The sequence below is a fragment of the Haliotis cracherodii genome, unplaced genomic scaffold (assembly GCF_022045235.1).
Source record: "Haliotis cracherodii isolate W230 unplaced genomic scaffold, xgHalCrac1.p SCAF_1, whole genome shotgun sequence".
In the NCBI taxonomy this organism is placed as follows: domain Eukaryota; kingdom Metazoa; phylum Mollusca; class Gastropoda; order Lepetellida; family Haliotidae; genus Haliotis; species Haliotis cracherodii.
The window spans coordinates 14,302,576-14,329,510 of record NW_027266264.1 but is presented as its reverse complement, the minus strand read 5'-3'; the positions used below and the strand labels follow the sequence as shown (position 1 = coordinate 14,329,510).

The 26,935-nt window shown below is 40.8% G+C and overlaps 1 protein-coding gene across 3 annotated transcripts; it reads right to left on the bottom strand.

Annotated features, from left to right (window-relative positions):
* Positions 1–1,946: 1,946 nt before the first annotated feature.
* Positions 1,947–16,989, bottom strand: LOC139460208 (protein quick-to-court-like). 3 transcript variants are annotated; one of them, XM_071241726.1, is made up of 5 exons: positions 16,914–16,989; positions 9,126–9,770; positions 7,784–8,011; positions 4,595–4,690; positions 1,947–3,649 (listed from the first exon to the last, which is right to left on the bottom strand). In XM_071241726.1, the coding sequence occupies exons 2-5, from the start codon at positions 9,672–9,674 to the stop codon at positions 3,329–3,331; spliced, it is 1,194 nt and encodes a 397-aa protein (XP_071097827.1). In that variant the 5' UTR covers positions 9,675–9,770; positions 16,914–16,989; the 3' UTR covers positions 1,947–3,328. The 3 variants fall into 3 exon arrangements, with proteins under 3 accessions (XP_071097827.1, XP_071097819.1, XP_071097833.1); XM_071241718.1 differs by lacking the exon at positions 16,914–16,989 and adding an exon at positions 14,426–14,515; XM_071241732.1 differs by lacking the exon at positions 16,914–16,989 and adding an exon at positions 14,443–14,500.
* Between the last annotated feature and the right edge of the window lie 9,946 nt (positions 16,990–26,935).

The following is a 26,935-nucleotide window of genomic DNA, read 5'->3' as shown; positions in this document are numbered from 1 at the left end:
CAGTCTTTTATTGTACGATGTACAACGACCACGAGTCGTTTATTTCTTATATGATATCAGCATCTTGCCCAACCTGTTAAACAATGTTAACAGAATGTACACGATTCAAAAAAATATTTACACGTATTCAAATAAATAAATGATGGCTCCCTGAATACAATCCGACCTCGGCAATGTCGGACAAGTCCATTTTATGACCATGGGGGTCACGTGTGGTATTTCCCCGATATTCGCACAATTTTCACGTCCGTTCTATGTACCCTTTCTCCCAAAACAGATTGTCACATATCTCCCCCATATGAATGCAATCATTCGGTCATTGCGCGCATCTGCATTGCCTAGCTACATCTATGGGGAAATCTCACGAGACACGTCCCTCTAAAAAATAAGGTCGTCCAATTTACGACGTCATCAAGTTGTGAGAGCATGTTTGAATTTCCAGAAATGACGCCATGATAGAACAATGTTTTATCGTGAAATAGCTATCTTATATTCACTGATAATTTAACTTATGAGCGTATATTTTCTATTGCATTAAGCGACAGCCTTCACATTATAAGTTATTGTAAAGTGTATATACCAAAGGAGAAAAGAAGGGTTGGTATGTTCCGTGGACACCGCAACTTAGCAATTTTACAATATATCAGTTAGTCCAGCTGATAAACCAAAAAGGGTAAGAAATGCTCTTCCTTCCTTTAAAGTTATTTTCTAGAGAAGATGTTATTAAAAAAAATTAGATAAGGCAAGGGTGAAAATGTGCATATACCTTTTTTATGTAATTGTGTAAGTTGCATATTCACTATGGTATTGAAATACTCCACGTGCAGTGTTTTCAGTAAATGATGTGTGTTCCGGCTTAACAGGTTATAGGTACGTGGAATGGTCCCTGAAATTGACTTTGCCAAAGCAACCAGAAACCGGAATTGCGGAATCCGGACTTACCAGGTGTCACTATATATCTCATCTATGCTTTACAAAAGAAATGGGATAATGGAATATATTTATGTGTATATTCACCGTAAGCAAGTGTTATTAATATTTATACTTTTGAGGGGAACAGATGTCGCTTGAATATTTCATTAATATTTTTCATGGTTGAACAAGGTATGATCGTATGTGTAAACGTTGACAGTGAACAGGTCACACATACCACTGAACACGCCAGACAAACAACTGAACAGGCCAGACACACAACTGAACAGGTCACACACCCCACTGAACAGGCCAGACACACCACTGAACAGGTCACACACACACTATTGAACAGGCCAGACACATAACTGAACAGGTCAGACACACAACTGAACATGTCAGACTCGCCACTGAACAGGTGAGACACACCAATGAACAGATGAGGCACATCACTGAACAGGTGAGACACACCACTGAACAGGCCAGACACACCACTGAACAGGTGAGACACACCAATGAACAGATGAGGCACATCACTGAACAGGTGAGACACATCACCGAAGGGGCCAGACACACCACTGGACTGGACTGCACAGTTCAGCACACTGAAATACACCAAACGGAAGTTTGAGAGTATATTGCCGGAATTACCGACATGGAACGACCATTAAGGTCATTTCTTCAAATGAACTTGATATCTCCTTGGATGAGATTGGTAGAATCCTTTGGCCGTATTATTTCTAATAACTTTAGTTTGTGGATTTTCTTCCATAAATCATAATTAAATTTAAATAACTTGTTTCAAAATGAGGTCTGAAAAGTTTGAAAAAATATATAGATAAGTCAAAGGGTTAGTTCCCATTGTACATAGATTTACTTTGATTTTTTTTCTGAAATTCTGCAAACAAAAATCTCATTGAGAAATATAAAAAAAAGTCTGTTCTCTTAATTATTTGTAATATTTGTGGTGGACAAGTGCGGATAAACGTAATTATTAAAATAACGCCCCACTAACAACAATATACACTGCCGATTACTGAGTGTTTATTCACAGGACATGTATATGACAAATTGCATATATTACAGTGTTATTTGCTCTGACGTTTCAAGTAACAGATACATGGCCAAGACGACAACCTCGGTGGTAAGTCCTCACGAACATGCACGCAGACAAGATGGTGACAACAGACAACATGGTACCATACAGCTTCGAATACAACGGAAGGTAGCAAGATGTAACTGAGTTTGCCGTGCTGCTGCTCCCTACAAACGGTTTCAACTTGTCGCTACACTGTGTAGCGAGTCAATACGCCAATATTAAAATCGGTTATAGGGAGCAGTACAGACAGATACCGCAGCTAAGCCAGATGTATCAAATTAAAGGATTGGTCAAAGCCAAACTACTTACCCCCCAGGGATGAACAGGTCAAGTAAAACAGTATCAATGATCCCCCATGTACAAACCACACAATGAATACTCCCTTACTTCGGTAAAGAAATAAAGGACTGGTTCTCGCAAACGCCGGGTAATTAAATTGTTCGAACATTATACACAGACCGTGGTCCTTCAACAGACACTGCCACCACATCGCGACACCGGGTCTTTAGAAGCACGGTAGTATGCCTATATAGACTTATATCCCTGCACGGACATTTTGCATCGTATCTAACATCCAATTCAACTTGAATTTTTCTCCAGGAAAAGAAAATGTCTGTCTACGTTTTGACAGAATCTTAAACTGACAACAAGCGCGTTGCTTATTTTACACACGACTTGAGGAACACCATACCAGGAATTGTTGTCTTTCACAAACCACCTGTATTCTTACCTAAGTGTGTGATGGAAACTTCAGACATGCAACCTTAGTAAAAACGGAAAACCCTCGGTGTGCCGGACGTTTCAGTTTATGCCGAATGTTCATCTCCCGGACGTTGACAGACTAAGCAAATTCCATATTCCATTTGTCGTGATCCTGGAACATCTTATGTGTAACGCGACGTCCGGATTAACAAGGTAGCACTATATACAGATTACATGAAGTATGTATTTACAATGAATTTACTAAGCTAACCATTTGAAAACCCACCGTGTCATAAGCTGAAGCTAGAATGACTTATAATTGTTTCCTAGCAGATACTTAAATGGTGGGAAATGATCTCGAGATACGTAAAAGTTCCAAATCTATCTTAAAAATGGAATAGTACAATCAGAAAAGGTCACAGACACAAAACATGGAATGCTATTGATGAAAGGGTATCGGCAGATAAACACAGACACTTCATAATGAAGTACACCTCGAAAATGATGGATGATGCTCTTCATGGAACTGAAAGGAACTTCCCTACTCACAACTGCAAAATAAGTCTCAAGGCCTATATAGTACAAGCCATTTGGAAGAAGTACAACTCCCAGAAATCACGTTTTCGATTTAGATTTTCTTTTCTCAGCCAAGCCTTTAGTGATCTTCTTCTTCTGAACATCACTGAAGTTAAAGATTTGGATCATTGCTCTGAGATGGTCGTCCGAATCCTTGTCTGTGCTCAGGAAGTGGAAGAAGGAATCTTTGAGAAACCTGAGAGTCGTCTCAGCCTCTGTCTCAGGCTTCTCAGCAACCTCATACATCTCCTCGCGTCTCAGACTCTGCCACTTGGCCAGCTCCGCCTGAGATTCAGACAGCTTCTTCATCATCTCCGTCATCGTCACCTTCTCCTTCCCTGACTTCACCAACATCTCCAACTGAATCAGGGTAAAAGATCAAATGTGTTAGTAATTTTGTATTTGGTTGTGTGGGTAGGAATATTTGACTGTTCTCATACACTGCACAGCGGCCTGCGCAAGACAGTTTAAAGTCAGAGCCAGCCAAACAAGTGGCTGAGAGAATGAACAGCGATTGATGTCATTGGGGAACGACACGCATATAGAAAGGTCACATACTGTAGCCAACCGATCCTTATTATTCGGCCCTGTCGCAATAAGCCAGGTCGCATACTGTAACAACCGATCGTCATTGTTCGGCCCTGACGTAATAACCGAGGTCAAATCCGGAAACCAGCCGAAGGCTCCAAGAACTATCATGGGACACTGGGGACCTGGTTTATCCCTGAGGTGAGGTGAAATGGGGTTTAACGTCACGTCCAAGATTATTGCACTTATATAGCGACGTGCATGTACGTGTGTGTGTTTGTGTGGCTGCTTGTACTAGTCCGGACTGATGCCGATTTATAGTGCTAGCTCACTGAGATACCATGCCGCAGTTTAACATGAATACCCCACTCAGACACAGTATACTGACTCCGAGCCGACCAGTCCTTGTTTTAGCTCCTTAATGCCGAACGCTAGACAGGGTAACAACAAGTACCATCTTTCAACGTCTTTTGGTTTGACGCGCCCCGGGATCGAACCCCGGACCTTCCGCTCCCCGGGCGGACGCTCTACCACTAGACCACGGAGGCGGTCGGTTTATCCCTGAATCCTCACGGGAAGGGCTGGTTACTGTATGTGTTCATAAATCAAGTGCTTGACAACACACGCAGGCTATATCGACGTTGGAAGTCAACATAATCGTTGATAACACCAATGTTTCGAGTATTTGCCCGAGCATACGTCTTTATATGTGTATATCTGTGTTGAGATGCTGGTAATAAGTGATATAGATTAACACATTCACAGGGCGACTCTTACCTCATCCTCCCTCTCGAATTTGGCTGACATCCTGCCTTTCTCGTACATTTCCAGGTACATTTTCTTGTGGTGCAATTCCTTTGATTCTGTGGACTCCTTCAAAATACACAGGGCAAATTATTAACATGACTGAGGAATTTCCATCGCTTTAAATACACACGGCATAACTGTTTTTTTTTTAAAAAACCTGGAGAATTGTGATCGATTAATAGAGCCTTCTTTGGTTTTCGTAAGTTCAAAGGACGTCTGAGAAGCGGATAACCTAGTGGTCAATGGCACAGTCATTCACTGTGAAGTGTGATAAACATCCTACATGTGCGACCTGCCTGCCTCCCTTGGAGACCATTTGATGTTCAGGGATGGGGTGTGTCTGGGGTGCTTTGAAAGGGATAATTTGAAATAATAAAGAAAAAAAGGACTGTACAAAAAAAATGTTCAGCACCCGTCTTGTCTCCTTAAATCATATTTACTGAACAATACCGTCTCTAACAGGAGATACTGAATCAAAGAGCACAACACTTCAACCATCAAACGAGACAGTAAATCAGCCTAATCGTCTCCAACAACCACAATGACTTCCCTGAAAGAAAACTAACATAAGCAGCCCAAAAGCCATTAAATCAACAGAGATCAAGTTTATTTTCATCCCATCCGCCTACTATGAACTCAGACCCGTGACGATCCGGGTAGAATAGGTCTTCAGCAACCCATGCTTGCTGCAAAAGGCGACTATGCTTGTCGTGAGAGGCGACTAACGGGATCGGCTGGTCAGGCTCGCTGACTTGGTTGATGCATGTTATCGTATCACATTTGCGTGGAGCGATGCTCATGATATCAATCACAGGATTGTCTGGCCCAGACTCGTTTATTTACAGACCGCCGCATATAGTTGGAATATTGCTGAGTGCGGCGTAAAACAACAAACAAACAAATGATTTAGCAATACCCATCCCACCTATGTATACGTAATCTCTTTTATTCGGTCTTCTCATGACGTACTCTCTTCCACCATGTTGGAGGTTGTTGTGTAGATAGCCCGGTGGTTTAAACGATCGCTCTTCCCGTCGAAGGCCCGGGTGCGATTTCCCCTCATGGGTACTATGTGTGAGCCCCATTGCTGAAAGCGGCGTAAAAACATACTCACACACTCACTCGACCATGCTGTTATTATATCATCGAGGCGGTCGGGTAGCCTAGTGGTTAAAGTGTTCGCTCGTCACGCCGAAGACCCTGGTTCGATTCCCGACATGAGTACAATGTGAGAAGCCCATTTCTGGTGTCCACCGCCGTGATATTGCTGGAATGTTGCTAAAAGCGGCGTAAAACCATACTCACTCACTCACTCACTATTATATCATCCTTCTGTTGTTACTATTAAATCCACTCTAGTTAATCTCTCTCATGTATGCAATTGTTGTAACTGATAATCCTCAACCTATTATATGTATTCTGTACCATGTTAATTTTTTCAGTCTTGCTTGACAACGGTACAAGGATCAATACCGAAACGTCGCTATTACAGTAAAATACAGAAGTAGTTAGTGAGTGAGTTAGTGAGTGAGTGAGTGAGTGAAATGGGTTCTACGCCGCTTTTAACAGTATTCCAGTTATATCGTGGCGTGTCAGCTTAATGTGGAAGGAAAGACCGAAGTGATGCAGGTCTCAGACGTTTACCACTTCGGTGAAACCCACGAGCACGGGTATGGTACTGACAAACCTAGAAACATAGGTTTCTGGCGTGTCCAAGGGACGCAACTCTGCACAGCGAATCGCGGCGCCTTGGACGAGTGGGCCACACGTGTCCCCGAAAGCAAAGCAAGTAAGCATGTCCTGGTTACTTTGAACAGCACTGGTTAACATTGAGTTACGTCCAAAGCCTTTATGTTGACAACTGCATCTCCTTTATAACTTTGTAAAAATCGAAGAGACGACACACGTTACAACCATTAAATCCTTTAACAGCATCTACACAGAGACGTACCGTGGCCTTGACAGTGTGTTTCACATTATACATTGATTTCTCCGTGGTCGTCACAATACTTCCACTCATTGCTACATTGATTGTACACAATAATCACATCTTAGACAGCTATGTCGCTATAATGCAACTTGTAAGACTATTGTCTTGTAGCAAATTCCAAATCATCTGAGTCACGTATAACGATTTGCATAGCGAGAGAGAGGGAAATACATGCGTAATTCTGACATGAGCTCAGTTACTCTTGGGGCGAAATACCCACTGTAAAAGTAGCCGAAGTGAAGACGATGTGTTTTCTAAACTTCCGGGCAAAAGAATATATACACTTGAAAATTGGATTTGACCAAACATTTACAAACGTTTGCAAAACGTAACCTTTCGCCGAAAGACTGCAAACTTAAGGTTCAAAACACAACCATGATACCTGTATCAAATGGAAACACCTTTTAATGTTTGTTTCATTTATAACCGCCATCAAACTAGTGTGTATATTTCCCCCCATTTAAAGTAGGTAACAAGTCAGCCTGACGTCAATAATAATGCGATGTGATGACGTCAATAATGATACGTGGTATGACGTCAAAATATGTTTGCATTGCTACAATAATACTGTTGTGCTGTAATTATTACACCCCTGCTTCGTATGTGTTACAAACTCGCTTTGTCTTGAACCTAACTGTTTGTACAATTCTCTATCCTTTAAAAGTTACAGATTCAGAAAAGTATATTTCCTCTACATTTTCAAACACATTCTGCTTGTACATATGCCTTATGTCTTTACTTATGTTTGTTCTTATGGCGAGAGAGTCATACAACTCTTTCTCGAAGTTGTTTGATCAAGGACACAAAATTCAAGACCTCAGTGGATCTTTCAAATGGTTTCATGGTAGACAGGTGGATGGCGTTTCCGGGTTTGAAGCATCAGTAGCAAACAAGCCATCAGATGCAGTTCCCTGTTTTGGCTTGTACCATATATTCCCGGGTTTTTTTCAGATGAGGAGTTGATTTGCCTTTGCATGTGTTTGTGACGGGTGCCACAAGTGGGGCACAATACGCTCACCTTCTCGCGAACTCCTGGCGTCATCACTATTTGATAGTGATTCATAAACAGAGATTTCTACTTTTTATGAAAAGGGCTTTGTCGTTTATATTTACCTCTATATGCGTTTTATTCTTAAAGTTTGAACATGTTTTCCGCTTGCTATACTTACTCGAAGTCCTTGAAGTGTGGTTTCTAGAGCATTGACAGCTTTCACAGATTCTTCATAAGACAACGTGAGGTCGTCATATTTGGTCGCCATAATTTCTAGATTGTCCATGATTTGTTTCACCTCTTCATTCTTCGTGTCCAGAATATTCTGCGCCTCCTTGCCGATGCTCTGTCTCAGACTGTTCACTTCTCCATTCTTCTCTTCCAGAGTCTTCTCCAGTTCTTTAACCTGCAGAATTGTATAACCACATCGTCAGGAAATGTGAACTGAAGCAGAATGATGACCTTGCAGCATGACCGTCAAGGTCATCACTTCTGGAAATATGATGTATTTACTTTTTAAGCAGTGGTATCGAGATTATTGTGTTAAAAATAGAACCTTTTGCATTAATTAGAAACATATACAATAATATAATCATATATTAACCTTTAAGTCATGTATGTTTCTAATTTTACAGCCGAAGTCCCGGGTTTGATTCCAAACATGGGTACAATGTGTGAAGCCAATGTCTAGTGTACCACGCCGTGATATTACTGGAATATTGCTACAAGCTGCGTAAAACCATACTCACTCACTCACTCGCTCTAATTTAACAGATTTTCGTGAAGAAGGATACACATATCGAACTGTGCCTACGATATTAGGCATTCCCCGTGGGAATTCCGGTTTAGAACTAGCCTCACGCAACCTATGCTGGTTTTGGAAGGACAGAAGACAGACATGTGACATCATATCTCGATAGCGTGGGACGTTGATCTATTGATTCCTTGAAACAGTCTCCAGCTATACAGCTGGAATATTGCCTTGGCGTTAAACAACACTCCTCGCCCACTCATTCTTATTCTATATGTCATGGAATATAACAACGCATTGGAATATAACAACACAGTTCATTGTCACTGGAACAATATATCTAACTAAAATATACGACTGCAGAGGCAAAGTGTAATGTTTGATGTAGCTTGGAATTACCACATGAATTATGAATTTGAAAGCCATATATACCCCTGTTGTGAGATGAAATGGTATTTCTTCTCTCGTTCATGGATAGTCGTGTAATTTGGTATGATTAATAAAAAATCACACTGACATATATTCATATGCTAACTTAATTCTAATAAATTATATATATGAAAACCCCACAGACACAACTGAAGTATTCATTAATAGAATCTTCATAATTAACCACACACACACACACACACACACACACACACACACACACACACACACACACACACACACACACACACACACACACACACACACACACACACACACAATACCACCCCCCTCCTAAATACACTATTGGCTAGACATTTAAACTCAATTCAATAATCACCTGTTTCTTAAGATCTCTGATTGTCTGCCCCTTTCTCTGTGTCGGGGTTAGGTAGTCGTCCTTGTTAGCCTCGAGTCCATGTTCAAGATGGCTCTTCTCTATCCTCATCCTACTGGTGATTGTTTCCTTTGTTGGCGCATGATGCACGACTGAGTTGCAGTCAAGACTGTTGCAATCCCTCCTCAGCTGTTTCCCGGATTTACTCCCCTTACCTTTCCCACACACCTCACTTCCACAGTCATGGGAATGTCCAGCATGGCTGTTACAGTTTTCCGTTGCGGAACGTTCAAGCTTGGGTTTAGTTTTTACCGGAAGTTTTGACGTCTTTTTCTTTGGTTTGGAGTCGTCAATATCGACCTGCTCCAGACTCTGGTCATCGGTTTCGAGACTGTCTGTGAAACTGGACATTGACTGGGAACGTCTGACTTGCGAAGGGAGGCCATCCTCTTCAGTTGTCTTAGAGCTTTCACTGGGTGTCTTGTTGTTTTCCATGTTGTTGACTTCAGTATTTGTGTCCTCCTGAGTGTTCTCTACTGTGGTGCTCTCCATTTTGCAATTCTTACGAGTGCCGGTTCTTGAAAGTTGTCTTCTTATGGCTATCTAAACAATATTGTTGAACATCACGTCCGCTGACTCGTGGTAGCTCTGTAAGAATTAAGATTATGTCAGAATACAGTATTACACACACTCCAAATGGCGAGAGTAAGAACGTCAATATCAACCCACCAACAGCCCTGCAATCCACCTTACCAGGAACTTAAGCGAGTGAATATGGTTTAACGCCGCGTTTGGTAGCATTCCTGCAATATCACGGCGGGGACACCAGAAATGTTTATCCTCAATGTGTAATTCTATGGTAAAAATAAATGATGTAAGCGAATAATTAACAACGATATATCATATTTGCTGACACCTCAATCCGTTTCTGTGATATTGTTATGAACATCTGTGACGAGTTGTATCTGAATCGATATATCAAACTAGCGCCCCGTGTTCTCTGATTGCTGAATAACAGATATATATTATATGCATTATGCATGGAGGCCATGTTCGCTCAAATGTTTATATATAAACGTGTTTAAATACACATATCAAGGTATATCAACAGGTATTGTCAAAATACCTGTTGGTATTAATGTATCTTTTCTACCGATAGGGCAGGAAATGCTTAACACCCTTTTCGCAAAAACTTGGTGTCATCACTGATTTAAAGTTATCCATTCATATAATTTTTACCTCTATTTTACCTTTTACGCTCAATGAAATATGTTTCGGTCGATAAGCAAGACTGGTGGTGACGTCTCATATTTACATGTGGATGAGTTAGGTGCAACGGTGCATTGAACAGTATCCTAGGTATGTCATGGTGTGTCAGCTTGGTGTTGGAGAAAAGCCGGAAGTGGTGCAGGTGTTTACCACTTAGGTGTAACTCACAGGTAACAGGTGAGTCTGGTGAGTCTGGGAATTGAACCGATGATCAAAGTTTTCTTGCACTCCCAAGATACACAACTCTGCACAGTGAAATTCAAGTCACAGAGATGAGAGTATGAACGTCAAAAACATCGAGGTGTTGATAAATACATGATAAGTTGTGTTGTTGACAAACGACATATAGCAGTTGTTTTTTTAAGAACACCCACAAGTTGGATCATTGATAAACAGCATGTATGTTATATTGTTGATATAATTTGTGTTGTTGACAAAAGACACATAGAAGTTTTTGTTTTTTAAGAACACCCACAATTTGTGTTACTCATAAACAGCATGTAAGTTATATTGTTGATATAAGTTGTGTTGTTGACATACTGTTAAACTTAATTTGCTATGCACATGCGTATGATTTTTGGTTTATATTAAAATTGTTATTATTGGACTGACATCTTTGGGCATGAGATGTCCCACCACTGTGAATAGTATGATTGAATTTCATGTTTAAACTATGCTATAACTATGCTATAAAATGGTTCAGAGAATACCATCTCCAAACTATGGTAGACTATATTGGATATCAACAGTGGGTACTTACACATGGGGACGTAGATCTGTAGGTGATACTTGACGACGTAGACTATATTAGATATCAACAGTGGGTACTTACACATGGGGACGTAGATCTGTAGGTGATGCTTGATGACGTAGAGTATATTAAGTATCAACAGTGGATACTTACACATGGGGACGTAGATCTGTAGGTGATACTTGACGACGTAGACTATATTAGATATCAACAGTGGGTACTTACACATGGGGACGTAGATCTGTAGGTGATGCTTGATGACGTAGAGTATATTAGATATCAACAGTGGATACTTACACATGGGGACGTAGATCTGTAGGTGATACTTGATGACGTAGAGTATATTAGATATCAACAGTGGATACTTACACATGGGGACGTAGATCTGTAGGTGATGCTTGATGACGTAGAGTATATTAGATATCAACAGTGGGTACTTACACATGGGGACGTAGATCTGTAGGTGATACTTGATGACGTAGAGTATATTAGATATCAACAGTGGGTACTTACACATGGGGACGTAGATCTGTAGGTGATGCTTGATGACGTAGACTATATTAGATATCAACAGTGGGTACTTACACATGGGGACGTAGATCTGTAGGTGATACTTGATGAGGTAGACTATATTAGATATCAACAGTGGGTACTTACACATGGGGACTTCAGTTTTGTTAGTTCGCCTGGTCCAAATATAGTGCTATGCGGTACTAAAAGTTTTCATGGCGCCCATGGGGCTTAATAACTTCCATTTAAGAGTGTCTCTTTTGCATACACAGGAACGGTGGGGTAGCCTAATGGTTTAATCTTTCGCTCGTCACGCCGAAGACCCGGGTTCGATTCTCCACATGGATCCAGTGTGTGAAGCCCAATTCTGGTTCCCCCCCCCCCCCCCCCCCCCCCCCCCCCGCAGTGATATTGCTGGAATACTGCTAAAAGCGGCGTGAAACCATACTCACCCACTCACTCTTTTGTATACGCACTTGTATTGATACAATATATATGCAAGTATTGTTCAACGTGAATATGAATGAAATGATTCTGTTATGTCTCAAGCAACAATAGCCCCACTTTATGACGGCGCCCTGTAAATAATCCGGGCCAATTTAAACAGTGGCTGTCAGCATGAATAACGGTCCACACCGTAGGGGCACAATGATACATAGTCAACAAATCAGTACCCCCAATTCTCCTCTAACGACTTGGGACACAAGGGGCCTATTCTTCTCCGGAATCCAAGAACACATATAGGTAAACAAACATTGCAGAATCAGCTGATTTTCCAGCATATGTTACAGTATATTGCTAGCATGACTACAAGCAATATGATATATTTATATCTCTATCTAGAGCCAAGTCTTGACAATAAATACCGGTAATGTATTGACATTTACAAGCTGCATCATTAACTCCCCTGTATCAACAGCCTGTAATGGATGTTGTTACATTGTGACCTTAGACCGACTACAAAGACCGAGCTGCAATAAACACTTTAAACTACAGGCACATGGCAAGATGGTCGCTGGTGTTTCTGGGTTAGTTGGATATTTACATCGCTTCTTATGAGGCAGAGACCATCAGCTGCTTTCATACAGGTGGAGTTTGGAATATGAGTGTTTTGGTTTGGAAACAGGCGAATGATTAGGTTATCCAATTAAAGAAGAAATATTGATTGTCGACTCGCGTTTTCTTTGAAGCAGTTGTACACGTGTCTAGATATTTCACCCTCCCCTCTCAACAGCATTCACCCTCATTTCTAATCTCTAAGCCCTTAATATTTGAAACCAGCCAATTGTCACTTTTCCTCCTGGAAACAGTTCAGGTACTTACTTGTACGAATGAACTGTAACTTGGTAACGATTGATTTTTTCGCGAACACCTGGCGTCATCACTGATTTTAAGTTATCCATTTATATCAGCGCTGTTTTGCCAATTACGCCCAGGGAAATATGTTTCGGCGGATACTCAAGACTTGTATCACTCTTATTCTCTGCCGTTGACGTTTTATATTTACGTGTGGAGGAGTTTGGTTTAACGCTGAATTGAACAGTATTTCAGTTGGGAGACGGCGTTTTTAGCTTGGGAGGAAAGCCCGAAGTACCTACCCGTATTACAATATTGTATCTGATGATATGTCAGTTTTCTATTTAATACTAATACTAATACTAATACTAATACTAATACTAATACTAATGCATTTATAACGCGCAAGATTCCATTCACCAAGTGGATGCTCATAGCGTTACACTATTATTACCCCGGTCAATGGATCAGTGAGCACTCGATTTTCATTCTCATCTCCCTGGGGAGTATACAAGCTGTGAGCTGTGAGGCGCTAGAAGGTTAACAGGTTGTGACGAGGATATATGATGTTGTATTTTTCTGAACTATACAACTCTGAGGAAGTTAATAAACCCCGGTATCCTAACATGATAGCTTATATCTAATATAAGACTTAACGAATGTTTCAGTTCTTCTCAAGGAATGGTTTCTGATTAATCCCACGCTAGCCCTTCTCTTCATATTTAGTAACTGACTAAAGACGACCTTATCATGAGACACGATAAGACAGGACTACTTATCAGAAAGTGCATGTCAACTGGAGACTAGTATTTTGTGTCGGTGAACGCTTGTTACATGCCTCGTACAAGACGCCGGTATGAAGAACGTCCATTCAAGATTGTTTCGAAAATGTGCGTCTCCTGTATCAGTGGTACTTAAGCAGCACGCGATGGGTTGACTCACAGTTATATAACACGTTGAACCTCCACTGCTCTGTATCACGATCTGTGTCAGATGGTGGTTCTTGTATAAGAATGAGCTATGCAAGCGGTATATTGATCAATTTCCTGAATTGGCTGTCTACACGCTTCATGTATACAGTCAACTTGACATCTCTATAACATACACGCGACGGCTGTGTGACATATTCCCTACCCTGACCACCCTTTACATATCTTCTCACGGATTACAGCTGTTAATTAAGACATGCATCAAGATTATAGGAACTGATACTTATATGGTACGTCTTACAAATGTTACGTACAAAAAAGAATATATATATTTAGGCATAATCAGGAAAGGAATGCATGTATAGGTCTTTACTTGATAAATTGCAAGGCAGTCAATGCCAGATGTTTGTTCGCATATATCGACGTTTGTGCCACAACATATACTAGTGTTTGATATGGGGAAATACAAACTTATCACATGTCTAGTCTAATGATTATGTTACTGACACTTTTCACTCATACATTGATAGAATACACAAAAGTCCAACCTTATAAACATCAGTACCTCCGTATGTGTAGCTGAAGTACCTCCAGACAATTCCCGTCCAAAATCAGCCCCCTCGACAACAAGATTCACAACCGGTGAGTTATTAGTTTGCACCCACCAGTATTTGATTCGCCTATGCTTATAAAACTGAGCACAGTTGGTGCATGTCACTGATATGGTATCTATTGATTTGTATGAATAAATAGAACAACGCCTGTTTGTCTTGTCAATAGCGGAGATTATACATTTTTAATTATTACTGGGCATAAACAACTGTACAGAAGCGTATTTGTACTCCTTAAGAAAAGATTGTATAGTTGAAATATTGTATTGATGTCTACGTGTTAGGCGAGACTGTAGTATTTCTGATTTTTAGAACAAAAATTGAAAGCGACGAAAATTTATAAAAAAACATAATAATTTTAGAAGTCATTCAATTATTCTATAACATTAATTAATTGACAAAAGTGAAAACACCATTGTTTTAAAAGTAATAACTTGCTGGGTCAGCACCTCAAAGAAATTATCTCCAAATATGTTTGAAATATTCCTACGTATGTTCAAGCCGGGTTAACAATAAACTCTTACTTATTTAGTCGCTATACGTTTATATAATCTACAGCTATTATTAATCGTCAAAGATCCTTTTAGGAAACGTCCTTTTCCCTTCATATTGAACTAATTAATCATGGGTGTCAAAACAAACACGACACCGGTTTATCACTGCACACGAGGTGTTATCGACAAGCAGGGCGCACCGTGTAGAACACACTGTAGATTTACCTGGGTTGGGATTCAGCAAGGCGGGCTCTTGCAACCTGTTACATTGCCTGCCATTCAATAAATCGTTCATTTAGATTCAGCCCAGGTACCATTGTCTCGCGGTTACTTGTGTGAAACATATTTTTGTACGGTGGTGTGTGCTGCATAAGCAATGTTGTGTTTCATTGTGAAAGTTGGCTTCGTGTGATCGTCATAGATAAGATTGATAGATGACTATAAAGCCTTCTATGTGCAAAATTATAATCTATATTAAGAAATTGATAATATCCATGAATTATAACCTTGGTATTTAAAAAATACGGTTTAATTTCTATACAATTCAAACCGCAGAGTCAAATCAATCCAAGTGGATTTTTATAGTAAAATATGTCAATGGTAGATTATATTATGGTAAAGGTACGAAATCCCAGAATCAAGCTGTTAACACACACCTACTTAATCACAAAACCGAACACATGACGTTATCTATAATTGTGTGCGTGGTTATATGTAGAGGTATATGTAGAACTGAATCGATAAAAATGAATAAATAACGGTTAATGTTATATACAAAATTCCTACATCAAATATAAAACCTATTGATTCTATTATTGTCGAAACAATTTTATAAATATGGCGAAAGAAAATGTTTCCATGCAATGCTGCATTTTCAAGGTGACCTGTAGGGTATGCTCATCCTCTGATTTTATAAAAAAAATTGTCCCAAGGGAAGACTTTCGCACACCTTCCAATTCACCCAGGATTCAAAATTGGTTTAAAAGATTTTGTAAACACGAGCGAACGATTGAAAACTTGAACATTGTTTTCTCGACCTTAAAAAAAGAATTCTCCAGATTAATACGCTTAATTTCCCTGACAGGAATGCGCTTTTAAATACTGTCTGACTTTCGTACAGTTGGTTGGTTGGTTGTTTTACGCCGGACTCCGGAAATTCCAGCTATATGACGGCGGTTTGTAAATAATCGAGTCTGAACCAGTGAATCCAGTGATTGACATCATGAGAATCGATCCGCGCCATTGGGATCGATGCCATGCTTCAACCAAGCAAGCCTGACCACCCGATCCCGTTAGTCGCCTCTTACGACAAGCATAGTCGCCTTTTACGGCAAGCATGTGCTGCTCAAGACCTATTCTACCCCGGATCTTCACGGGTCACATCAGTACAGTACGAGACAATATCGTATTTGAGTGAAACTATCTACGTATTACCTGGACGAGGTGAACCGAGACCAGAAAGCAGGAACAATCCACGTCATCGGTTACTCTGGGGTCATCGGTCAGGTCACAGAGAGTAACCTAACAGTACCCGTTAGACATCAATGGGGTGCTTGAGACCTGGTCTGATCCGGAATTGAGTGAAAGAGTGCTATTTTACGCTGCAACCAGCAATAAACAGACTACATCACAGCAATCTGGAACACATTTCGCCAGGGACACCAGTGGTCAACAGTATGAGCAACGATCCACGCCGTCGGGGCGGGATGACACGTAATCATTAAACCACACACTGTTACCACTAATACAATTGTGCCCAATGTGGCCGACCCATACAATAAGGTACCGGGCACCTGTCCGCCCCATACCAACTCGAGGTTTACTGAATTGAGCGACCATACCGGAATGCATACGTTTTGTACACACTGACACTAAATTGATTAAAAGTGGGACATTTCTTTCAATTGCTCGTGTTAGCGACTGATACTTACTGTTGAGGATGAAGAGGCTCCACTATGTTGCTGTATCTAATGTATCCAGCACTGTTAGCACATGCTACCAACATTGATATCATAAGTGTTGTCTTATCAATAATCAATACTGATATGGGGAGCGTTGCAGCTCGCGGCCACGTGTCGCTGTCTTGTCAATATAACTAGACACATGAACATATAGGACATCGCCAGGGTCGGTTTCCCAGATACTGCGACCCGTTGATTTCAGAATCCTAGTGTAACGTTAGCATGGGACTGTACTTTGTGAACGCAATTTTACCATGAGTCACTGGGGCTACTAGGCTGGGAGCTCGAGGGCATGAATGGGAATTACGTTACTTTTAACAATATTCGCAAAATAGACTATTGGAGTCGTGATGAGTTCTTTGCGATGAATCGAACCGAGTAGTGTGCCCGTCAAACTAACACACTCCCAACTGCACGAGACTACATGTGGAGAAAATAATTTCAGTTCAACCTACAAAATCGGGTTAAACATTTCCCAAAACATAGTACAATGCTAACTTAACAAAAGTCGTCGATTATATGCCTGTGAGTTGAGTTGAGTTGAGTGTATAGCAATATCACGACGGGGAACACCATAAATGGGTTTCACACAATGTACCCATGTGAAGCATGTAAACCGGGTTTTCGGCGCGATGAGCCAAAGTTTTACTCTCTAGTCTTTTCCACCGCACCCCCACGTTTTAGCCTCTAGTGTCTTCCACCGCACCCCCAGGTTTTACCTTCTAGTTTTTTCCACCGCACCCCCAGGTCTTACCCTCTACTTTTTTCCACCGCACCCTCAGGTTTTACCCTCTAAGGTGTTCCACCGCACCCCCAGGTTTTACCTCTAAGGTTTTCCACCCCACCCCCAGGTTTTACCCTCTAAGGTGTTCCACCCCATCCCCAGGTTTTACCTCTAAGGTTTTCTACCCCACCCCCAGGTTTTACCTCTAAGGTGTTCCACCGCACCCCCAGGTTTTACCTCTAAGGTTTTCCACCACACACCCAGGTTTTACCTCTAAGGTTTTCCACCGCACCCCCAGGTTTTACCCTCTAGTTTTTCCGCCCCACCCCCAGGTTTTACCCTCTAAGGTGTTCCACCGTACCCTCAGGTTTTACCCTCTGGGGTTTTCAACCGCACCCTCAGGTTTTGCCCTCTAGGGTCTTCCACCGCACCCCCAGGTTTTACCCTCTGAGGTTTTCCACAGCACCCCCAAGTTTTACACTCTGAGGTTTTCCTCCGCAGCATTTTTTACCATTCAGGGTTTTCCACCGCACCCTCAGGTTTTACCCTCTAGGGTTTTCCACCGCACCCTCAGGTTTTACCCTCTAGGGTTTTCCACCGCACCCTCAGGTTTTACCCTCTAGGGTTTTCCACCGCACCACCAGGTTTTACCCTCTTGGGTTTTCCACCGCACCCCAGGTTTTACCCTCTTGGGTTTTCCCCCGTACCCCCAGGTTTTACCCTCTAGGGTTTTCCACCGCGCCCCCACTGAGTGAGGGAATGATGAACCACGACACAGTCGATATCTTGCAATGATCCAATCCGGAACAGACAAACAAGCGACTGAAAAAACACGAGAAGCGACCCAGGGCCAATGAGGCACGTTGACACAGAGCTGGTCAACTGATCCAATTGTAATCTCATCGTACAACCAACAACAGGACACGCAACTTCAGTACCTCAAGACTAGTGATTGCACTACATACTGACATTCTTATATTCATTTTCACAAATATGTTTCACCCCGTGTAATGAAACGACGAGTTCCGCAAATGGAGATATAGTTTCTGGAGAAAGTCGCTTTCTTATATCCAAAAAAAAATTTAAAAAATTCTTATATAAAAAAAAATATCTACTGGCGTTTAGTCAGCACTCAAAGAATACACAACTGCTGATGGATATCTTAAACATCTTATCTTTGAAAATCAATGAATTAGCTTCTCTTCTGCATGAATTTATAACATTTCAAACATGGTAGGCGTCATATGGTTGCAAATTCATTTCTAACCCCAGTCTTTATTGAACCAACTTTTGTTACTCAAAATTACCCGGCCACAGATTTCGTGTTACATGTATGAGTAATGATTAAATAGACATAATAACATTTAAAAACAGTTCTTTCAATTCTGTCTTGCATAAAAAAGTTTATTTGGTGAGATGTTAATGAAGTTTTCACACCTTACTCAATGGCACTTTATTGGATCGGGTGGTCAAACTTGGTGACGTGGTTGACAGCGTACGGTCGTGCCCTGACGACGTGGATCAATGCTCATGACACTGAGACCTGCATTGTCTGTTCCAGACTCGATTGTTCACAGGCATCCGTAGTACGAAAGGACTATCTAAGGCAACCAACAAACACTTTATACTTTTTTATGAATATTGTGTGCCGGTACTATCACGTTTTGTTACCAGGACAAGTAAATTAATATTTCATTTATAGTACACACATCGAGACAGCAAGGGTATATTGCGCTACCATAACACAGTCAACGAAACCTAGCGGGGAGTCGATGTCGTCTCTTAATGGCAACGGTTCAATTTGACTTGAAGTATCTTATGGCCTGGTAAATATATTGTTTCCTTTCAAGCCAAATTGTCATCAAGTATTAATAGTATGGGAACGAGAAGGCTGAGCATGCCAAGTACGGGGGACATGTATACCTGGAATCCCAGTGCTGACCTCCAACACGTTTCACTCGGAAAATGATACACTTTTCTATGATTTACACATTCCGACAAATATATATATGCTATATATTTCAATGAACACACTATTGAAACACGTACATCATTTTCTTGACAAACCCAGGCAGCCTTTTTTAGTTTCTGTTTGATATAACTTGTGGACGTATTCAATTTATACAATATAAATTTATATAAAATTTAACACAGTTGTCTTTTACAACAACATGTGACTGTCACTTAGATATATTTTACGATATAAAACTATAACTGTTAACGAAACTAAAAGGTAAGATTATTTTACCAAGATGTTGATAGTCGTACGCACAACCTGATTGGTTTGTTGTGGTTTTATTAACATCAGATCGATAGATAGTGGGACGATTCGTCTAGCAGGATGCCTGGTCGTGGAAGATCTAGAAAGCCCTCTATACGGGGTCACGTCAAAAGGACCCTCAGCAAACTTTGCCCGCTCAATCAAAATGAATGATGGATTGGTTTCTGAGTCAATTGTTGATTTCAGCCTTCAAAAAACGTTTCGGCTTCAATTTAATCTTAATTTTATCAGCACAGTCCTTTTTTAACCGTTTATTTTGTGCCCGGCGGTAAATCGATCAGAACAAAAGAAAAACGAACTTTCCGTTCACAGTGCAACCTTCTGGGTGATGATGGCATAGCACTCAGAAACAAAGACAGAGTGATGTTTTAAAAGATGCTATTCTCCTAACAATCCAGAGATTGTGAATAACGATCTGCGCCGTCGGGCCACGATGATACGCAATCAACAAAACCACTGGTTGCTAACAATTTGGGGATAAATCAGGGGATCTTGCAGGCCAGGGTAACATCGTGACATTGTTCTGAGTGCTGCAGGACTCTAGCAACATGTGGTCGTCTGGTGTTATCGGTTATTTGCAAATCTCATCCTGGTTTCTCGGAGCATTCGAATTACAATCAATCATAATCATTTGATTCCTCACACCCCGGATGATAACGCCACCTTCACAAAAGCGATCACCTTCAACAGAAACATGGCGTGACATTCACCTCGACGCGTGCAGACATTTATCCTACCACCGGATAGGTTGACCATGAAACGTGACTCGTCACAGAAGAGGACCTTTCAGCAATTGTGTCTTTACTACTGGAGACGTCAACGTTTCTATTCTGCCTTCAAAACTGGCCGTCTGGCTGGGCGCCTCGCTCCGATGTCGAACATGCGTACACGTCGTCGGACTGTCTTCACGGACACGCCTTAGTTGCCAGGAAAGGTAAGGGCTGTGAATGTTCCTGTGTGGATCCTTGTCGAAGATGCATGGTTCGATTCTATAAAGGCCGCCCCTTGCGGCGTGAAACGAATCACACACTCACACTCACTCCCACCCATATACTTTATCTCTCGTGAAAGGTTGGGAAGAAACAGAGATTGTAACCAAACTATCTAACATGCATGAATAAAACAGCACCTCCTAATGTCAACAGTTAAATATTAACACAGTGGCGTATTTTTGTTTCACTCTGAACAATGGGATACTGACTTTAGTGGTATGAAGGAATCCCAAAACTGGTCAGTCTAACTGATTATTCAGAAACATAAAGTGCCTGTACATTTGATATATACTGAACCAAATTAAAAACTTCACAATAGTAAAGTTTTAACATTTTGACCATTTATCATTGTGGGCCCTTATTGTGTATTTAAACAGTAATGGCCACGTATTGTCTTCAGATAACTTCCGTTTTTGTGCAGGTGAATCAATCAAAATCATGTGCACAGCACTATAGTGGCAAAAGTGTTTTTTCACGTGAAACTGGTCACGTGGCCACAATACCGCACGTGTATTCAGCCATACTTGTTAGCAGTCATTAAAAATATAAGAAAAACACAAGAAAACAGAAGTCTTTAAGGCCATTTGTCATGCCTCGCCTTTCAGATGTGCAACGTGAACGTGCCATCGGCATGTTGCAGACGGGAACGTCCGGAGCTGAAGTCGCAAGGACGATGGGTTGTTGTCGACGGACCGTTTATGATTTACAGACGCGTCTACAGCAAACGGGTACCACCGCTGATCGCCCTCGGCCAGGTCGACCACGTGTGACGTCACATGCAGAGGATCGTCAGATTGTCTTACGTCACCCCCGTAATTGATTTTTGACGGCTACATCAACCAGAAATGAACTTTTCAGGGGTAGACTGAGTGCGCAAACTGTTCGAAACCGTCTGAGAACTGCTCACCTTCAAGCACGACGGCCATACTGCGGGCCGATTCTGACTCAATTACACAGCCGTCAACGTCAATTGTGGGCACAGCGACACTTACGATGGACTCAGAGGAATTGGAATCAAGTAGTCTTCAGTGATGAATCCCGATTTAATCTTCGATTTGCTAATGGTTGGGGGAGGGTGTGGAGGCGCCGTCATGAACGTTACGCCCAGTGTTGTGTACAGGAAGTTGACAGATTTCGAGGCGGAAGTGTCATGGTGTGGGGTGCTTTCTGTGGCAATGCACGTTCCAGGCTTCTTGTCATCCGTGGCAACCTCAACGCTGCTGCTTACCGCGAACAGGTACTGGCACCAGAACTTCTGCTTTTTATGGCAGCACATGCACCCGGTTTGATCTTCCAACACGACAATGCCAGACCCCCCACAACAATTTTGACAAGACATTTCCTTCAGAATGCGGAAGTCAACGTCATGGACTGGCCGTCAAGGTCTCCCGACCGCAATCCCATCGAATACGTCTTGGATGCTCTTGGCAGAAGTCTGCGCACTCTCCAGAACCAACCACAGAATTTGCAAGATCTTGGCACTATTTTGCAGCAACAACGGCGTCGTCTTCCCAATCATGTGTTCACAAGCATCACACGGTCCATGCGGAGGCGTTTTGTGGCAGTTGTCAACGCACATGGTGGCCATACACGCTACTGAACTTATGTGCCATCAGGCTTGGGACTTATTAACTGTTGATGTTATTACCGAATACCGTAGGTGCTTGACACAAATTATGCTTACCACCGTTAATTAAAATCCTTCTTTGGACATTAATGATTAAAAATTACTTTCTCTGATACATTTGTCCGTTGTATATCATATATGGGATTACTTTTAAAAATGTGAAGTTTTTAATTTGACTCAGTATATATTTGTTGAAACTTTGAACAGGTCCTATTTTCCCAATTTAAGGAGAGTATATAAATATACGCACACGCACACGCACACGCACACGCACACGCACGCGTACACCACGCACACTGATTGTGACATCCCGTGGTCCCTTTGGGTCTAGGGACACACCATTTAAAAAGCTGCAGCCTGGTAGTTCAGGTTGAGAGATGCTCCTGGGCGTTGATACACACGACGTCCAAGTTCGTCCCGCATTTTCATATCTCTTTATTTGCCAAAGCAGTACTCAGAGATGTTCCTAAAACAAAGTTAGTGCCACGTAATTGTTGTGTCGGAGGGTGTTATGCTTTAGGAATTGAAACTGAGGGCCAATCTCACTAGACAAACTGGACACATAACTTCTAAGTCGTTTTATATCATAAAGACCTCTACGAAACCTCTGTATTCGGAGTGAATTAAAGCCACTTCGAAATTTACTTAATGCCCTTCTGCATTATAAGTTATATATATTTACCAAATATAATTCAAATTCAAGCAAAGATTTAAAAGAAAAAACATTTTTCCAATGGTTTTGATGTATTAAGTATACCTTGGCAATCGTAAAAAAAGCAATCTTTCAACCTTTGTTTTAATACATTTCGGAACAAACTTTCATCCCTAACCTCTTGTGAGAACCATTCCTACTATTCCAAATCCATATGGAAAGATCAGACCTTTCACCTGTGTTGCACAGTTGGGGTGGCGTCTGTCGCATGTTTTCTTTAACATAAGATAATATGTGTGGATATCTATACGGATGCATTAAGCAATATTTAACAGAACTTTACAAAATTGTATGTGTACACGTTCGATTGATTCTCGCGCTGTAAAACCCCAAATTTCACTTCCGTCAGTTAAGATAGGTACAGTCTTTTTATCAAACATTTCGAAGGCCACTTTAAGTGGAATATTGTTCCTTCTTATTATTGACTCCAAAGGAATATGGGCTTTACTAGCCTGTTCTGAAATGATCTTAGCTGCTCTATTCCAGACAAGTTTGGGAGTAATCATTAAATTTAAATATTTATAAGCATTGGCAATTGTTGTGGCATTACCATTATGAAACCATTTTGCATGAACAGAAAGATGGCCACTAATTTTAAATACCATTATATTTGATTATCCATCTTACCGAGTAAGTATATAACAAGTGTTGTCTCTTTTGCAGTTTCACAGGGGTATCTGACACTGGAATTAGATCGTCTTGAAACAATAATGCTAGGATATTAAACATTTGTTTCAGATATGAAGATACCGACCTGCAGAGACGTAAACATGTACTCCACCAATTCCTTAATGAAAATCGAGAACGACAATGGACTGAGAGTACAACCGGACACCAGAAGAACAAGTAAAATAATATGACAACTGTAGACTTCACACTATCATACATACTCTCTATAGTCGTGTAAATGTCCCATGAATTCCAGTTTGTAAAAAATATATAACAACTTTTTCCTCTTTACAAGGTCAAATACTTTCCGAAAATCGATAAAAGCCTCATAGAATGCACCCTTTCCCCGAGTTATATATTTGTGGACAGGTGATTGGAGGATATATATATATATATATTATCTACTGTAGAATGTCCCTTTCTAAACCCACCCTGGTATTCTTAAATCATATTCCTTGTTTCTACAACTTGGTCTAATCTATTATTAAGAAAACACAGACATATCTTACTCATAACGTTTAACAGTCTGATGCCTCTGGTACACTACTAGTAGTTCTCAGGATAACACGACTCCGTCCCCATGTAAAGTCGAGAGGAACCTCGATTCGTCACTGACGTCAATGGCGCTACTGTCTGACACAGTTTCTACTCCATTATTAAACGTCCGTCATTAGATTTCGATTATGGCACTTTAAGGCCATGAATCGTATATCACGTTCTAAATGGTTTCACTTATTTCAAATCTACCACGCCATGTTGCATCGGTTTGCAGATTCTATTACCTTCAAGTCCCAATACATGATTGGTTGAGACAAGATACACTGAAGGGTATACTGAGTAATACACCAGGATACACTGATGGAAGACAAGGTAGAAACGTTGCTAAATATATACTATGTCAAAATACAGGAACACAATGCTTCGTGGAAATTTTAGATCCAATCAGCCAAGGCACGTATGGGCTTTCACACTTAAAATATTAATCACCTCGGAGGACAGTGCTTGCAATAATCTATAGTCAAGCCAATTGATTCTTTGTAGTTTGTCATTCAGTCATGGTAGTCATGTATGTGGCGGTGATCATCTTTAACCTTGTAAAGTGTGGCAGTTCATTGTTCCTTCCACCCATCCAATGTTATGAGACAACTAAATATGATGTTGTCGCTTTGGACTTGACAGCGATACGCCAGCAAATGATATGTTCCACGTTCTGTGAGGAATCTTGCAAGCCAATGCTTCTGCAGCACACATCAGTCTCATGCAAAGACAAGAAGAACATTTTTCAGCAATCTACACAAAAGGACAAAACTGAAGGTAATTTTAATCAGTCAAACATTCAACCACTTTATAACAGGTTAAAACACACATGAGGGGCAGTCGGGTGGTTAAAGCGTTCGCTCGTCTGGCCGAAGACCTTGATTCGATACCCGACATGGGTACAATGTGTGAAGCCCATTTCTATATTGGGAATATTGGTGGAATATTGCTTAAAGTGGCGTAAAACCATACTCACTCACTATGACACACATGACATCAAACATCAAGATCTCTCTATGAATCCATGGATTTTGTGTGGTGTGGTGTTTGATTAAAAAAATAAATTGTCCCAGGACATTCTCGGAAAATTCAAATAATCTTCAGAAAAATACAATGCGAATTGAGCAGGTTGACAAACATATATTTTTTAACACTTTTGTACGACTTTATCGAAACTAGAGATGTCAGTGAACCAATGCAAGAGATAATGTTTAACATCTTTCTCCTAAATCATAAGAAAGTTTCTTGAATTTAGTCGATGTTTCTGAGCATTTTGCTGATTAAGTGGCTCAGAAGGGGGAATAAAACGTCACTCATTGATTCGTTTTATCATGTATTTTAAAATGAATATGATCAAAGTGGCTCATTTGTGTTGGAGGAATAAAACGTCATTCATCATATTTCTCCAATGAATATGATAAAAGTGATCACAACGTTGCTGTCCCATTCGAATAGTTTGCACGGCAAATAATTATAATGTAAAAGTGAAGCATACAAGTTGAAAAAAACCATCCAAGTTGTTCAAATCTCTTGTTATTGTTATGAACACCTGCATGTATTTGTTTAGGTCATTTATAACATAAAACTTAAAAGAATATTCATCAGGGTCTCAACACTGACACTTATCAACAAGGATTCTTAATATTTATGCCGACACAAAAGAGGTCGTATTTAATTGTCTTTAGGCTGTGTAACATTTTGTTAACGCATTCCTAAGGTTTATGCACATCTAATGGGGGACAGATTGCATGATAACTGAAATTAAATATTTGCAGAATGTCTCCAATAGTTTTTTTTCTGTAAAATATGTTATCCGTCACTGTGAGAACAAATCCTTAATATAAGAGGGCTTGATTGTGATATATTTTATGAAACAAGGGAAGTATTGTTTTTAGTTCAAAGTGCTAAATCCCGTTTCGTGACAACATTGGGTCATTAACTAAATTCATCGTGTATTATTTTAAAGAATGTCATGCTCAACACATGGTGCATATTTGTCTCAATAGAATTCATCTTCGGTGTATATCAGTTCATTACGTTGATATAAGACCCGTGAAGATTCCGGGGTAGAACAGGTCTTCAGCAACCCATGTTTGCCGTAAAAGGTGACTATGCTTGTCGTAAAAGGCGACTAACGGGATCGGGGGGTCAGACTCGCTGACTTGGTTGATGCATGTCATCGATCCCAATTGCGTGGATCGATGCTCATGATATTAATCACTGGATTGTCTGGTCCAGACTCGATTATTTACAGACCGCCGCCATATAGCTGGAATATTGCTGAGTGCGGCGTTAAACAACAAACCAACCAACGTTGATATAAGGAATAAAGACCAATTGTCTTCCAATGCTTGTCTTGTTTCAGTTTGCATGAACCACAGTCAAATCATGGATCTCTGGAAGGGCGCGTCAATTGTAGAACACAATACCAAAACATATTTGGGTACCAG

What these genes read in the sequence shown, in the direction of transcription:
- LOC139460208 (XM_071241726.1), bottom strand. Translation starts at nt 9,674, where the DNA reads ATGGAGAGCACCACAGTAGAGAACACTCAGGAGGACACAAATACTGAA. An exon ending in TCAGAGATCTTAAGAAACAG is followed by an intron (nt 8,012 to 9,125) that starts GTGATTATTGAA and finishes ACAATTCTGCAG; the next exon opens with GTTAAAGAACTGGAGAAGAC. An exon ending in AATTCGAGAGGGAGGATGAG is followed by an intron (nt 3,650 to 4,594) that starts GTAAGAGTCGCC and finishes ACCCTGATTCAG; the next exon opens with TTGGAGATGTTGGTGAAGTC.